Genomic DNA, 15371 nt, shown 5'->3' with positions numbered 1-15371 from the left:
GTCAATTGTTGCGGTTTATTCCCCAAATTGTACTGCTCCACGATATGAAAGTTGGATGTAACATTTCTTGCACGGTTACTCAAAACAGATTTGTACAATGCTATGAAGTTTTATAACCGTGTTTTTAATGTACAGAAAATACACTTTCAAGTCAAAGAGCTCTGCGGCACCCTATGTAGATTCTGACAGTGATGATGAGCCATTGAAACGCTGCGTTGCCCATAGCCAGAGGTTGTGTATCATACAGAGTAGAGATCAGCAACAACTGCAAGAAGAGCCAGAAAAGGTAAGGGGAAGAACTACAGACTTTCATGTACATAAATTCTGTATGTGCTCATGTCTAGCCTGTGCTTTTCTTAGCATAGACTGTGAGGAAAATTGATGCAAGATAACTTTTTTCTCCTAGTTAGCACAGTCGTGCTGAGAATGCTTTGCTAATTGACCTCTCTGTACAGTTGTCTTGGGTTCCCGCTGGGAACAGAGATAATTGTGTTGCAACTGCACTGAAGTTTTCAGGTTATGTATAGCAGCTGCTTAGCAGTTTTGTCAGTCCTTTGGGTAACTTTTGCTATTAACATTTCCAGGCTGAAATCTAATGGGCTGTCAATAATAAAATTATGCAGTAAAGCCCTTGATTAAATGAGATCCAATACAAGTTGGGCTAGGCAAAATATTCATTGAGAGAGCTTCTTGTGCATCCAGTCTGGGTCTCCTTTCAAGTGTGTCTTTTTAAAAGCTTTTAGAAACTGAAACTCTCAGCTTTTGGAGGTCTGCATGTAGGATGGTGTAGAGATCAAACTCATTGATGTAAAGATGTAGTTAATTTCAAATTGCCTTTGAGCTCTTCATTGTAACTAGTGTGAATGTTGCTAAGGTATTTTTTGCCTCTCTCAGGGCAGTGTATTAGCAGGTAGATGGGATGTCTGGGGAAGAATGATGACCCAGAAGAGAAAGCAAGAAGCTTAGAGGATTATCTTGCAGTACCACTTTCTTCTATTAGATTATTGCAGGCCTAGTGCTTAGGACAAGTGTCCTGCATCTCTGCTTCTCTAAACTTTTTGACAATGTTCGTCGAGTTATTTTAATCAGGCAGAGACCTGTCGTCTCTGAGAGGCAGAATATCTACAGTTTCTGATCTGATGGGAAGATGAAACCAAGGGAGGATCATGATCCACTCAGTATTTAATAAATAATAAAATAGATAATGAGTATTAAATTTTCAGAAGACTCAGAGCTGGGAAGGGCTGCGAGTATGTTGAAGCTCAGAACTACAGTTAAGAATGATTTTGACAAATCTGAGAAATTGCCTAAATACAGGAGGAGTTGTTCAGTAGGAACAGGCTAAAGGTTCTAATCTTAGCAGGATTAATCGACTGTAAATGCAATATGGGAACAGCAGGGACAGCAGCAGACCTTCAGAAATGAGTGAAGGGTGAGTCGGTCACAAGGTCAGCCTGGTTGAGGACAGAGGTGTATAGACAGAGGCATAGCCTGCAGGTTGCATGAAATAATCCTTCCTTTTCTTTCCTCAGCATTGAGCTTCAGCTGGAGTTCTACATCCAGCTTTGGGCTCAGGACTCAAGAAGAGTTATGGATTAATTGGGGAGGGGCCAGAGGAGAGGAACATGAAGGGTCAGAGGTCTAGAAAGGAAGAATTCTGGGGGGGAAGAGCAGGCAAGTGAACTTGGGTCCTTTAGATTTAGGAGAAACCTGAGCAGGGCTTGTATCTTCAAGGAAGAGAAATACATGAATGGAAATGCTTGTGCTGTTTTCCATGTCCATGGCAGACCAAACAAGAAGTAATAGACTTAAATTGCAGACAGTAATTTTTAGATTAAATATTAGAGAAAGCTTCTTGATGCTCAGGATGTGTGGGGATGGAATGAGTTGCTTTGGGAGAAAGCAGAAAACCCTTTGCTGAAGGTCTCAGGGACAGGGTAGGCAGCTGCTATCCTGCATGGCACATCTGTAGCTGGCTCTGGGTGGGGCAAGGAAACTAGCTTGTCTTTGAAGTCCCTCGTAGAAAAAGCATTCCAAACAGTTATAAGTGATTCTTCCTCTAGTTTTGTTTGTGAGGAAGTGTAGTCACACAAGCCCTGTGAGTGCAGAAATTGTGGGAACAAAGCCTATTAATTTGAATAGCAAATTAATTATAGGCTTTCCAGCCTGTTGTGGGAAAGAGACAGCGGTGGTGATAATTTCACGTAAGTGATCTTATTCTTTATGGCCGTGCTTGTTGGCCACTCCTCAACCGCAGGCCTGACCAGCCATCTGTTATCGTTAACCAGATCCTCTGTCCTTGTCCTGAGAGGACCTGGTCCTTGGAAGCAGCGTTACTGCTGCTGCACCGCTTCCCTTGGTACGATTCTCATAGCAGCTGTGAATGGGGTTGCGTTGGGGGCTTGGCAGTCACTTCGTATGGCCAGTACATGCCCTGTGGGGCACTGCTTGTAAAACAGGCCTGCCGTGTTGGAGCACAGCAGGGACAGCCGGAGTATAGAACATCGCGTTGCAGGAGCAAATACCAGTTATCAGGCTAAAGTGGGCAGAACTGTGATTTCTGTGATTTCTGCCTCTGCAGACGAGGTAGTATTTGAAGTACTTTTTAAAAATACTTATTTAAAGCAGCCTGTCTTAGAGCCTAAGCTACTGAAAATCTATGCAAATAATTTCTAATAGAAAAGTTGTATTCAAATAATGCACAGATGCTGCCAAGTCTTTAAAGTCCAGCCACTGAATTAGTGGTAGTTGTTGGCAAAGCGCCTGGAACTAGAGTTTGCTGAAGAGCTAAAGCTAAACCAGTTTTGACGTTAGTAGCCTACAGGTGCAGAGAGAGAAATCGGGATGCTTAAAAAGCAGGTACTCTGCTTCGCTTATTCAGTGCGTGAACAAATGTGAGGAGAGAGGTTTAAATTTGTAAGTTCTCATTCTAGGAGGACGTGATGTCTAGAAACAAGCAGTTTAGTTGGCTCTTTCATTTGCTGAACTTGTTTGATAAGCCAGTTCTAATACAAAATGTTTGCTATATAAAATTAGTCTTACTCATCAAAAGCTTGCTGTATTTAAGTAAAAAACAGCAATAAAAATGTATTTTTGTTCATTTTAATGACGTTCTGACATCCATTCAAATGCAGTTTGGAATAAGACCTGGATAAGTACATTCTGATAGAAACTATTTTTCCCCATTTTTAATATAATATAGGGAAAAATAAAAGCTAAGCATGTGGTAAGTACTGTAACTGTGTAAATATGTATACATGGAGGTTAACCTCCTGATCAAGTTAATATCAAAATCATTGAAATTACTATATTAATTGTAAATCAGTATGGTGTAGGAGTTGATGAGCATCAGTTTTAGGAAAATAACTAAAAAAGGAAAAATCCAGATTAAGACTAAAGTGTTTTTCCTGTCTTCCAATTTAAAGTAGTTCTGTTCTCCTTAGGAAATAATACTTCCCCCTCTTTCCCTTGTTAACTGTTTACTTAATTGATTTGCGGAGTCCTGCATGCCCCCCAGGATTTCATATGGCAAGTCTGCAGCACCAAACCTAATTTTAATTGCTCTTTGTACCAGCCTGATTTGACTTCCTATTCTTCCATTCCTGTGTTCAAGTTCAATTACTCTCCTGTTGCTGCTTCAGCCTTTGTTAACAAACTTGCGATTTCACTACTTGTGCCTCAGCACTGACTCGCCAGAGGCTTGAGGATTCATCAGAACCTCAAGGTGGAACACATGTGTTGAAGGAAAGGAAGGAGAAGGGAAGAGTTATCTTGTGTATGTTAATCCACAGGGCCTGTAAAAACTGGTTATAGTTTATATTTTAAAATTATACCTTGGAGTGAATGTAGCTACAAAGGTTGTCTCTCCGTTGGGTCTCATATAACTATCTGTTTAATGTTGACAGAGCCAAGCTCCCACTCCCTGGGGTCAGTAAGTCAGATTTTAAAAATCTCCACAGAAGTGTAAAGCTGATGTTATATGCCTGTTTATTCAAGCACTTAATTGTAACTCCATTAATCTCTAGGGTTCAAAAAGAAGTAAAATGGAGGGTGACAAACCTGAGCTGGGTAATGCTGGTTTTGATGGGATGAGCGAAGATGAGCTGCTAGCAGCTGTCTTAGAGATTAGCAAAAAGGAATCTTCTCTGTCTCTGAGCCATGATGAAGATAAGCCCACAAGCAGCCCAGACACTGGTTTTGGAGACGATGAAATTCAGGAATTGCCGGAAAACCTGGAATCTATGGAAATGGAGAAACCCAAAGTAACATTAGACTCAGGTAAGGGGAAGTAACCGTCTTAACTGGACTATAGCGAGCTGAAGCAGATTACTGATAGCAGCAGGTTAGTAATGTGTGGTGGCAGAATCTGGATGTGAGTGCACTGCTGAAGCTGCCTGACTTCCTCAGAGTTTGAGAGAGTGTGTGGCCACGTAAGTTTATCTCTCTCCAGGTTTTCTTTGGAAAGTATCATGCAATTATTTGAAGGCTTTATTGTGACGCTTAAGCAAAAAGTGTGCGTTTAATAAAGCTTCTGTATTTTCTGGTTAAGAATGCAGTTAAACTCTCAACATTGCTTTAGCTTTCTGTATTTGACTATGTGTGACCAAAAAACTCAACTACTCAAAGCATACAGTTTGGCATTCAGGTGAGGTATGTGTCTGTGTGTGTTGAGTTACAAGTTGTGGCAGCTGAATGTAACTCACCGTGAGTTCGCAGTCCTGTGTTCTATTTAAAGGAAATGTAATTGCAAATGCTGCTTTGCTGTATCAGACAAGATGATTCTAAACATGATGGATTTAACTTGATCCATTTCCTGTTACCACTAGTAATAATTTTTTTTTGTATACACTGAAAAATTTCTTGTGCTTTCAAGAAAGGATAATTTACATGTGACAGAAGATATTTTTTCTGCTACATGATCCTCACCTAACAGTTGTGTGAGCATTTCTTCTTACACTGGAAGTTTCCAAAGGTCATGTAGCAAATTCTGTTTTGGTTTTTCATCTTAACAGGATTAGACTGATGGATTATAGTTCTGGTTCTGGTGATCTTGTGTTTAAGAGGCTGCAGATACTGACACTGCCTTGTATAATCCTTGCTAATAACTAATGAGCAGATGCTGAAGCCTGCATAAGGCAAAACTATAAAGTTTCACATGTTGCTGCATGATAGCTGTTGGAGCAGGTCCTGACTCTTTCTCAGCTGCAAGCAAATGGGAGAATCAAAGCGTCCTGCAACTGCAGGCAGAGATGTATGCAGTGGTTGAATGAATGTTCGTTCCAGAAGTTTTGTAAAATAGTTCTACTGTAGTGTTCACTTCAAAGGTGAACTGAAAAGTTACAATCTTCTTTTACTTTTAAAGATAGTGTTCACAAGGTTGAGGCTCTTACCTGAAGCAAAAGTTGACAATTTTAAACAGTGCTTGAGATTTGTGCTTCCCTCTCTCTTACATATGATTTGGCTTTAATTGTGGCTTCGTCTGTAGTACTTCGAGGTATAATATGCAATGCAAATTTTGATAATCCATGGTTCCTTCTAGAGAAAGTCAAGTGTCAGCTTCCTGGCTGTGGAAACCTAGTGGTGTGTGAAATCTTCCTTTAGTTAAAGTTGCTGTTTCTGAGTGAGCATAATAGGCTAAGAAGAGAACAGTTTTGGGGATTAATCAAATCTTACACCTGTTAAAATAAGTAAAAGACTGCTTTGGAGCTTTTTCCACTTGACTGTTGTGTGTTTTTTTTACAGCTGGTGAGCTCTCTCTGTCAATAGATGTCACTGTGCTGCAAGGATTGTGGTGATTTAAGAGGATTTAGCTGGTAACAAACAGGAGGCCTAGGAAAGCCTAACTGTACCTTCTGATTTCTCAGGTCCTGCCAATTTCACTGAGATAACTAAAGATTTTGATGAGAATAAGGAAAACAAAACTCCGGAAGGCTCCCAGGGGGAGGTTGACTGGCTGCAGCAGTACGATATGGAGAGAGAGAGGGAAGAACAAGAACTTCAGCAGGCACTGGCTCAAAGCCTGCAAGAGCAAGTAAGAAAAAGTCTGCTTCCTTGAGTTTTCTTGCCCTATGCTGGAAACCTGGTGGCTAAAGGAAAAGCTTGTGTTCAGGCGCTGGCTGTAAAGGGGTTCTGTGTTGCTTTTTTGAGACAACCAGATGAAAAAAGGTTTGAATTTCTTCTAGCTCCAGTGTCAGTAGAGTGACAGCACTGGATACATCTGTGCACATTTTTATGTACATTGGAAACCATGCATCACATCACAGACCTGTAGATTTCTCAAACCTGTCCATGCATATTTATACACTGGCTCGTAACATTATATAAAAACAATGATAAACTGAACTAAACTCTTGCTGTCTGTCACTGAGAACCAAGCCCACCTTTAGCTTCCCTGGAAGTTGCTCCTTGCAGTGTGTTGTGTCAAGACTCAAAGTGAAAAAGGCAGGTTTCAACCCAAAGGCTAAGAACAGCCATGCCAGGTCAGGTTAAAGATCTGTCTATCCCAGTGCCTTGTTCCTGCTAGGAGCAAGTAGGAGATGCTTAGCGAGGAATATAGGAAGTGAGCATTTATGTGATAGGAAATTGGAAAAAGGATCCCAAATAATTTCGTCTAAAACAAGTCCTTTAAATTAGACTTCGAAATAATTGGGATCTTGGATTGTGTGCTAACCATCTGTATTCCACTTGAATTTCAAGACCTGTAACTGATTTCCACAAGTTTAACCGAGCCACTGAGAGTGAAGCAAGCGCTTAGCCAGGTCTTTCTTTAAATAGGTGCCCTTGTCTGCTCTCCATTAATACTAAAGCTGTCATGGTTTTCCTTATGAGATCTGATGTTTCCATGGCTCTTGGATTTTTCTCTCCCATTACTCATTATGAGATGCTGGTTGGTATGTCCCATGCCAGATGCAGCTTTGATTCAGCAGTGCTGAGTAGTTTAACAAAGATTCCCAAATGCTTTAGAAATAGTGAGATAAAAGGCCTCATGCTAATAATGTAAAACTGCCCTTTTGAGTGTCGTTCAGCTACAGTTCTGAAGTGAAAATGTGCTGTTCTAATGATTCAGGCATGGAAATGCTGTGGCTGTGGTTATCTTATTTGAAATATATAGTTAGGGTTCTGCATTCAGGTGCACTGAAAGCATTCAAATCCTGAATTGAGAAGCTAGCTCATTAAATAAATATTATTGACTGGCTTGCTGAGTTCTGAGCTTTCAAGAGTGGTGGGAGGAGCAGGGGATGGATGATGATACCCAAAGATTAGAAGGATTTCTTGACTTGAGGTTTCTTTGCTACTTGTTCATGGTAATATTTTTAATACCTGGTTGTTTAGCGGTGTCTTTTTTTGCATCTTGCCTTTGTGAATTACTCTTGTTACCTAGAACCATTGGCTCTACTTTCAAGTGTCTTAAAAATAATAAAATATGTCAGAACTTAATGACTCTGTCCTCAGCTGGCTTTGGGCAGAAGTAGTCTAAATTTTGCCAAAGTGTGAGGAGCTTTGTAGTAAGTGACAGCTTTCCTTAGCAAGGGGTTGCAAATTCAGTCAGATGCTTTTCAAACTAATGATCCAGAGAAAGCATTTGGTGTTACTGGAGACTCGCTCTGCTGCATACCAAACTTCAGGAGCTTTGAGGAGCCTTAATGAAGGTTTGTCCCAGGTTCTGTTGCACGGGAACATTGGACTCTCGCTGGTTGCAAACATTCCTTCACACAGAACCTTTAACTTACAATGTCAGGTTTGTTGTAGAAACCAGAGCAGCACAGTTTCAGTGGAAAAAGAGCACCACAAGAATTTTAAACAGTGAAGTGTCTCAATGAGCTAAGTTTTGTTCTTTTCCCATCAGGAGGCACGAGAACAAAAAGAGGATGATGACCTTAAACGAGCCACGGAATTAAGTCTACAAGGTGAAACTCATTTAACTTCTTCCAGGATGTTACTTTTGAGGGAAAATAGATCTGTATGTATAAGCACAGGTCCTGAGTGTCTGTAAGACAGCTGGGATTTCATAATCTTCTGGTGTGTGCTTTGTTATGTTTGGCTTTGCTCAGGTCTACTTTTCTTGCTCTTGATTGTGGAAGCAAGTGCCAGGAAAAGCTTAATAAGGAAAATTACTTATTTCAGTCTCTTGAGTTTTTTATTTCGTTTTTATATATAAACAAATATATCATTACATGTAATATTATATTTATGTAATATTAGGTTTATTATATATAACTAATATAATAATATATGTGGCAAAATGGACCTTGAAATTTTGCATGCGAAAGCCAGGATGCTAATGGCTCAAGTCAGAGCTTAAGGATTATTTCTTGCTTGCATTGAGTGCTGATCAATGAATGCACTGGCCTTGCCTGGCAAGATGAGCAAGTACTCCGCGTGTCTGATACAGGATAGGAGGGAGACAGACCTCACTGCGAGGTATAGCTGTTGGGGCTGAAAAAAGAAACCCAAAATACACTATCTGTCTTTTCCAAATCCAGACAGTGTGGTGAGCTTCAGGCGCTGTTTAACATTTGTGTGAGGTTGGCATGCAAGTGATTTCATTTAATCTGGCAGAGCAAAGCATAACTGAGAGAAAATTCCTGCTCCAAAGAGAGAGAGGGGAGGAGTAATGAGGTATTGTGTTAAGGTACTTGTAGTTGATCAGGCACCTTTAAAGGCCCTCAGTTATTGCTGGATGAACCTATGTCTGCTTCTGAAGAGAGGTAAGTTGAATGCTTCTTAAACGTCCCTCAGCCAGTGTCCCTGATGAGCTCTGGCAGACTTGAGTGTCCAGCCCCTCTTAAGTCTTCCTTGAGTTGTGGCCAGAAAGAGTTCAGTACTAGAAATCCTTCCTCCTCCTGATTTGCAGTCACTTGACTTAAACATGAGCATTGCCTTGTACTTCTCAACTTGCTACCATGGTATTTGTAAGGCATCAAGCAGCAGTTGTTCAAGGAGGTGCTAATATTCCTCAGCATGTATCTAGTAGTATAGCTCTTAGGTTCCCAGTGGTGCTGCAATCAAAGAACCGCTGGTCATTCGAGGACCGTTGGTGAAGTGGCGTTTAGCAATACCCGTGGCAAGAGCTTCATGCAGAGACCTGCCTACACGGTTGTGTTTCTTAGCTGTAGTCTAACTTAAAACAGCCTGACTGAGTGTGGAAACCAGCAGTCAAATATTTGCAGTTGAAGAGATTAATCTATAAACTTCCCAGGAAGATTATACAAATCCAGTGTCTGATGATTTAACAGGGCAAGCAGTGTGAGAATCTCTTTGGCAAAAACATTTCCATCATAACTGATGTGATAGTGTCTTTAAAAAAAAAAAAAATATATATATATATATCCTGAGCAGTGTCCTGTTAATCTCAACTTCTCATCCACCCAGGACTCTGTAGCTTTAATTTAGCTGGTGAAAGCATAGCTACTTCTCCTAATGAGTACTGTACAAAATCTTAAATTAGTCGGGTAGCTGCAGAATCTCAGGAAGTTTGGAACAGCGTGTACAGGGAGCAGTGGTGCCTTCCGGCTCTTTACAGAAAGCTGCCTGCATTTTGCTCAGCCAAGCAAACTGGAAGTTCCTGCGGTGAGCAGCCTTCTTACCATGGAAAACAATGAAAAGATGCCCGCTGCCAGCAGTAGCGTTTTGATGCCAGTTTTAATTGAAAAATGCGCTATGTTAATACAACTTATAGTTAAAACTAGTTCATAGCTTCTTGTTGTATAAACTTACAGTTCACTGACCAGACTGGCTGTACTTCTTTTAACATTGGTTCTGGCTGCAGACCACCAGCGCTCTGGAGAGAACCAAGTGTTTAACCGCTCTTTTATCACCCAGCTGTCATTGCCATAGTGCCCTTTTGTAGAAGTATGGGAGAGGTGGTGCTAATGAGAGGTGGTGTTAATTCTGTATCCAAGATATTTTTCTTACTTGTTGCTTTGACAAACCCGGGGAAGGGAGAGAGAGTTTTTGTTTGGAAATTCCAGTATGTCCTGCTTTCCTTAGAAAGGAAGGCTGAAACTTTAGCATGGTATTGTGCTTGTTTATGTGGGTCGCTATACCTCGACCTGTTGTGAATTCCTGTGCATGCCACAGCTTCTCACGCAGTATTGTTGTTTCCATACTATCTAGAGTTTAACAGCTCTCTCCTGGACAGCGTTGGTTCTGATGAAGACTCTGGGAATGAGGATGTTCTTGACATGGAGTATTCAGAAGCTGAAGCAGAAGAGCTGAAAAGAAATGCTGAGGTGTGATTCATGATTTCAAAAGCTAACTGAGAAATATACCCGCGCTTTACCATTACTTTAGTGTCGGAGGTAGTTTTACAGAGCAGGTGTACTTGTTTAGTCTTAGAAAGATCTTTTATGATCAAAAGTAAAAAGATATAAAATATTTTAAAAAAAAATAGTTGCGGGGACCTTCTGAGTTTGTCTAATATGTGAGTGAAAAGTGAAATGGTAATTTTAGATGAAAAGGGAAACAGTAATTTTATACCAGAAATGTTCCAGTGCATGTAAAGCAATGCACCTGAAATTTTTACTTACCGAGAGAGAGGACTTCAGCCAGCATGGTAGCTTAGTCACAGTGCCATAGGCTTCTGGATCCTGCACCGCCAGACTGAGAAAGTATGGCAAGATCTTGTTCCCATTAGGTGAAATGTAACTGTAACCTAGGCTGTGCTGCCAGCTGCTAGCACTCTCAGACTCCACACAGCAGTGTTGTGAAAGTTGCCTGCCTGCCTCCCTCAGTGGAAGGAGTACTGTGTAGAGTGGAAAAGGTTGAAAAGTTGGAGTTTCCTTGAGCAGTTTTATTTTCTCAAAATTCTTTGCCAATTTTCCTACCCTTAAACCAAGAGTTGCGTTTTAAGAATGTCAGTGAATCATATCAATAACATTTCCTGGTCAGAGGGGATTAAAAAAATAGTTATCAAAAGCCAATTACTATCATTTGGTTTTATTGTCAGTGAACAGATAGCGCTGGTTTCCTGCAAAGAGGGCGTTGTCTGCTGACATTACAGGTGCAGGAGAAGAGAATCTGGGCTACGTATCTGGTATTAACTGTTAAATCTGTATACCATTATCAAAGGTATTTCTTTGGTATTTCAGAAGTAAGTGTGGTGTTCCCTTTCTGCTTTTCTATGTTTATTTGGTGGATTAATTCTGACATCAGTGGAAGTCACTCAGGAAATGATTGTTTAGAAAACTGCAGTGCAGAGCTCATGTCAGTGTCTGTTCTGAGGTCAAAGCAGCTCCTTTGCATGTTCATTAGATTGCTGAAAGATTAAATAAGATGGGAGGCTTTTTCCCAGTTCTGGAAGGATTCCTTGTTTGATCTGAACCGTTGTTTCTGTAGTCCTTGATTGGGTTGCAGCTTTGAACACAGTAGCCAAAGCTTCAGGTGTATAATTCATCTTGTCCATAAGCTGCATGGGACAAAAGTGAACGCCTGAAAGCTCTGACTGAACTTTATTTTCAGACAGGAGAGCTTCCTCACTCCTATCGCCTCATCAGCATCGTCAGCCATATTGGAAGCACATCGTCGTCAGGTAAAAGATAGCATATTTTATTCTTTATCTCTTGCCTAGCTTAAAAATCTGTGATACAGAATTACTGTAGGAGGATTGTTTGCAGAGAAGAATTCAGGCAGCAAAGCAAGTCTTTCATCATGACTTGCTGGTAGAGGAGGAGATTGAGAATGCCGTGGTGCCTAACTGTGGCATATGGACAAAGTACTGCTTATGGAGTCCGTGGAATTGCTTGTGCTTGTTACCAGCTCGTTGACCAGGAAGGGTGGAGGGACTAGGATCTTAAGGGTCTTTTAGCATTTAAATCTGTCACAGGTTGCTGGACCAGGGTATCTGGCGTACTGGTTGAAACTGCAGCATGAAAAGGAAGGTGCTTTCTCTGTTTTTAAGGCCATTATATCAGTGATGTCTATGATATCAAGAAGCAGTCCTGGTTCACCTACAATGACCTGGAAGTGTCTAGAACTCTAGAAGCCACTGTTCAGTGTGACAGAGACCGAAGTGGTTACATCTTCTTCTACATGCACAAGTAGGTGTCTTGGGGAATTTTGCTGCTAGTAATTACCTGCTGTTTGTGAGGAAGTGGGCTTCTCTTCTGCCTCTAGGCCTGTTTGCTGGGATTAAAAGTATCTGCAGGTACTTGTCAGAAGAAATCATAGTCAGAATTATGTGGAAGAATGACAAAATTGAAGTGCTCTGAGTTCAGAGGCATGGAATTGTATGTCACTAATACATAGGGTTTTAACAAGATACATTAAATCCTCTTTTAAGAAGGGGATTTGCTGTCTCGGCTATACATTCATTGCACCAGGAATCACAATGAAGCTTGGGTTTTTTCCTTAAGTGCTGTGATATTTGTAAATGCCCCGCTCCTAGCAGTTGTGTTGTGGTCATGGTCATCTCAGGACACAGGCAAGGTGAGGTTTGTAGGTAGAAGTGATACCTTTTCAGGCACATGAAACTGAAGGAGGAGTTTTGTGCCTTCATTTGTCCCCATCGTCTGTCTTTACTGGTTGCTCTAGTAAAGGATATTACTTCCATCTACAGACTGTGTTCTGTGTTGCTTCTGATCCTTTTATGAGCCAGGAGTTATTTTCACTATTGTTACTGTTCTCTGAGGCTTACCACTGACCTCATTCGTTGTAATAAATGGGAAAAAAAAAAAAAAAGGTGCTGTAGGATTCAAGGAGCCTTGCTGAGAGATGCCAGATAAGGCACCTTTCTTTGCCAGGATCCGTGACGCTTGACTTTGTGGATTAAATCCAGTTGCCGATTCCCTCGGGACTTTCTTATGTAGCAGTTTGTTGTACATAAGTTTCACTGTTGGTCTTTCCCTCTGTTCTAGGGATATCTTCGATGAGTTACTAGAAACAGAAAAAAATGCACAGCCCCTTAGCATGGAAGTAGGAAGATCGGTTCGTCAGCCTCTGTGAAGAGTAAAACACCTTGTTCCTCCTGAGGAGCAAGGAAGATTCTGAACTTGTGCCAGACACACAGGAGCAACAAACAGCTCAGGGCCAAAACAAGAGACAAAAGGTAGAAATATGGGACGCTCGGTTTGTTGAACCATCTGTGCACATCCTGGGCCTGAAACACACGTTTAAACCTTGACATCCCAGAGCGATCCTCCTGTGGTGAAGTTTTTATTGTTCTTCAAATAATTTTGTCAGCATGGAGCCTTAAAGAGTTGCATCAAGCCACAAGACTACAGCTGCTCATAAACTGATTTAAAAAAAAAATAGTGCAAAAAGAGACTCAACTTTAAAAGCCCATTCACCTGTGAGATGTGAGTGGCGAAGATTTATATATCACTTGGCTTTTTTTTTTTTCTCCAAGAGCAATTTAAGCAATAGATTCTTTAACCTGGCGTGTCTTGTGTTAGTAATATTCACTGGAAACCCAGATCACTGAGTAGGCTCTTGCCAGTCATCTTGCAAACAGGCATTTTGGAATCACTCAAGCTGATGCATTTTGACATTCATGGGTTTGTAAGCGCTCCGCTATTTACACACGGTTCCAGGAAACAAACTGTCGGTGCTGTGGAATGTATTGCATACCTGGTGGCAGCTTTGTCGTTTGTTGTTTTTTTGGTTTTTTTTTTTACACCATTCACTGTCATCCTCATTTAGACGTGAGATTATATTGTGATTTTTTTTGTTTTACAAGTTCTATTATTTGATTGCGTTTTCTTCATAAGGTTACTGCATAAGTACTGTTTGGAGAGGAGAGGTCTTTCTTTGACTGTGCAGTATTTTGCACTGAAGTTGTGTTGCTTAGGGCTGCTTTGATGTAACTCTCGGGGTAGGGGAACACCTGGAGCAGACTGAGAACAGTAGCAGGAAGTGAGCAACAGCCACTTGTCATCTTCTGGGAGGGAAAGAGCGTTCTAGCGTTAGCCCTTCTGCACAGGCAGGCCTGGGTTGTCGTGAAATGGGAATAGGTGGGAAAAGGCAGGGTCTGCAGGGTGGCACTTGGCACTTGAATTGCTCTTTGATTGAACCACGGTCTTGGCTTGTTCTTCTCGTGTGCCAGGGGAAGAGGTTTTTACTGCAGCTATGCCTCTGTTCTCCTTTCTGAGGAGTGCAGGGCTCTCAAACTGTGAAGCTAAACCAGGTGGAAAGCTTTCAGAAAGCCCATGTTCAGCATTAACAGAACACAGTTAGGAAGAAGTGTTGTGTTGTATTGGATTTAGAGACATGATGCTCCTTTCATAGCTTGTTTCAGCAGAGGGGGAAAAGCCTAGTGAGTTTTTTGGTTTTGCTTTTTTTTTCAGCACCTTCGTAAATATTTTACAGGGCAGATGTTTCCTTTTGCTGGCATTTACTCATTTCAGAGAAGTTGTGGCTGTTAAGCAGAGTAGTTGCTCTTGTTTTGGCCTCTAGTTCTGATTTTTGCAGCTTGAGTTTTAGAGGTGAAAGACTTCTTTAAAAAAAAAAAAAAACCACCTTTTTTGCTGTCAAGATAGTTTCTGGGTTTTTAAAACTACCGTTAGGAGTTTCTCAGGAATAAATCAGCTGAAGCAAAGCAGACAAAACCATCGATTTAGGAGACAGCAGGCCCCTCTTCCATGGGCACTTCCACACTAGAGTTTATCCTAGCCAGCTGGCATGGGGATGCTACCTCAGTGGCCTCTTCTCACCCCTGCGCACAGCAGCGAGCGACAGCCATCGCTGCCGGTGGTCCTTCCGAGCCAAGTACTCCGGGGACCCCGGCGTGGTGAAAAGACTGACTGGCCTCCCAGTCCACGTGTCGGATGAGCCCGGTGGACCTGGTCAGGGTGACATCTTTCTGGTTTCCAAGCTAAGAGCGACCATTTGGCTGTCAACGTGACAGAACGTTTATCTTGTAAGATGCAGCCCGAGTGGGTGTATATGTTAATTTATTACAAAGCATTATACTTTTCTATTGTCGATGCTAATTTGGGTAGGAGTCTGGGCAATGGGAAGAGGCGGTGACGGGGGAGTTGTCCTTTGAACTGATCGCCCCTGCGAATGTGATGAAGGGACTGCTCCTTTCAGAGGGCAAATGTTTTCCCCGAGCACATCCTGTGCTAGTGCTGTAAATAACTGGTATTCCTGTAGTATCAGAAGTCAGCTCTGCTTTTTTGGGTGGCAAGGTCGTTTTGGCAAGGTGCTGCACTCCAGTTAATTTATAATAAAAGCAAACATTGCCTGACTTTTCAGTGCAGTAACTTTTGTTTAAAACCAGTTTTTATTTGGATCAAGGTTTGAAAGCTGACGTTTGAAACCAGCATTCTTTGTTTTATGAAAAGTTCTTGCTTATGATTCTAGCCATTAAGAATTTGCAGACGTCTATTAATTAATTTAAGCTTTTTTGTTTGGCATATGGCAGCTCAGCTGCA

General features: G+C 41.4%; 1 protein-coding gene across 2 annotated transcripts in view; it reads left to right on the top strand.

The window, feature by feature from the left end:
- Nucleotides 1-15184, top strand: part of USP37 (ubiquitin specific peptidase 37) — a 36519-nt gene extending 21335 nt beyond the window's left edge. For both annotated transcript variants that reach the window (XM_086751077.1, XM_086751076.1), the window contains 8 exons: nucleotides 136-286; nucleotides 4026-4278; nucleotides 5865-6031; nucleotides 7847-7907; nucleotides 10117-10232; nucleotides 11461-11530; nucleotides 11900-12038; nucleotides 12855-15184. In XM_086751077.1, the coding sequence (XP_086607203.1) occupies nucleotides 136-286; nucleotides 4026-4278; nucleotides 5865-6031; nucleotides 7847-7907; nucleotides 10117-10232; nucleotides 11461-11530; nucleotides 11900-12038; nucleotides 12855-12942 (1045 nt within the window). In that variant the 3' untranslated portion in view covers nucleotides 12943-15184. The remainder of the gene's footprint in view (nucleotides 1-135; nucleotides 287-4025; nucleotides 4279-5864; nucleotides 6032-7846; nucleotides 7908-10116; nucleotides 10233-11460; nucleotides 11531-11899; nucleotides 12039-12854) is intronic.
- The last annotated feature ends 187 nt before the right edge of the window (nucleotides 15185-15371 follow it).

The sequence above is a fragment of the Chlamydotis macqueenii genome, chromosome 6, assembly GCF_036417535.1.
Source record: "Chlamydotis macqueenii isolate bChlMac1 chromosome 6, bChlMac1.mat, whole genome shotgun sequence".
In the NCBI taxonomy this organism is placed as follows: Eukaryota; Metazoa; Chordata; class Aves; order Otidiformes; family Otididae; genus Chlamydotis; species Chlamydotis macqueenii.
Note: the sequence above shows the minus strand (reverse complement) of the source record. Positions and strands in the feature narration are given on the sequence as shown.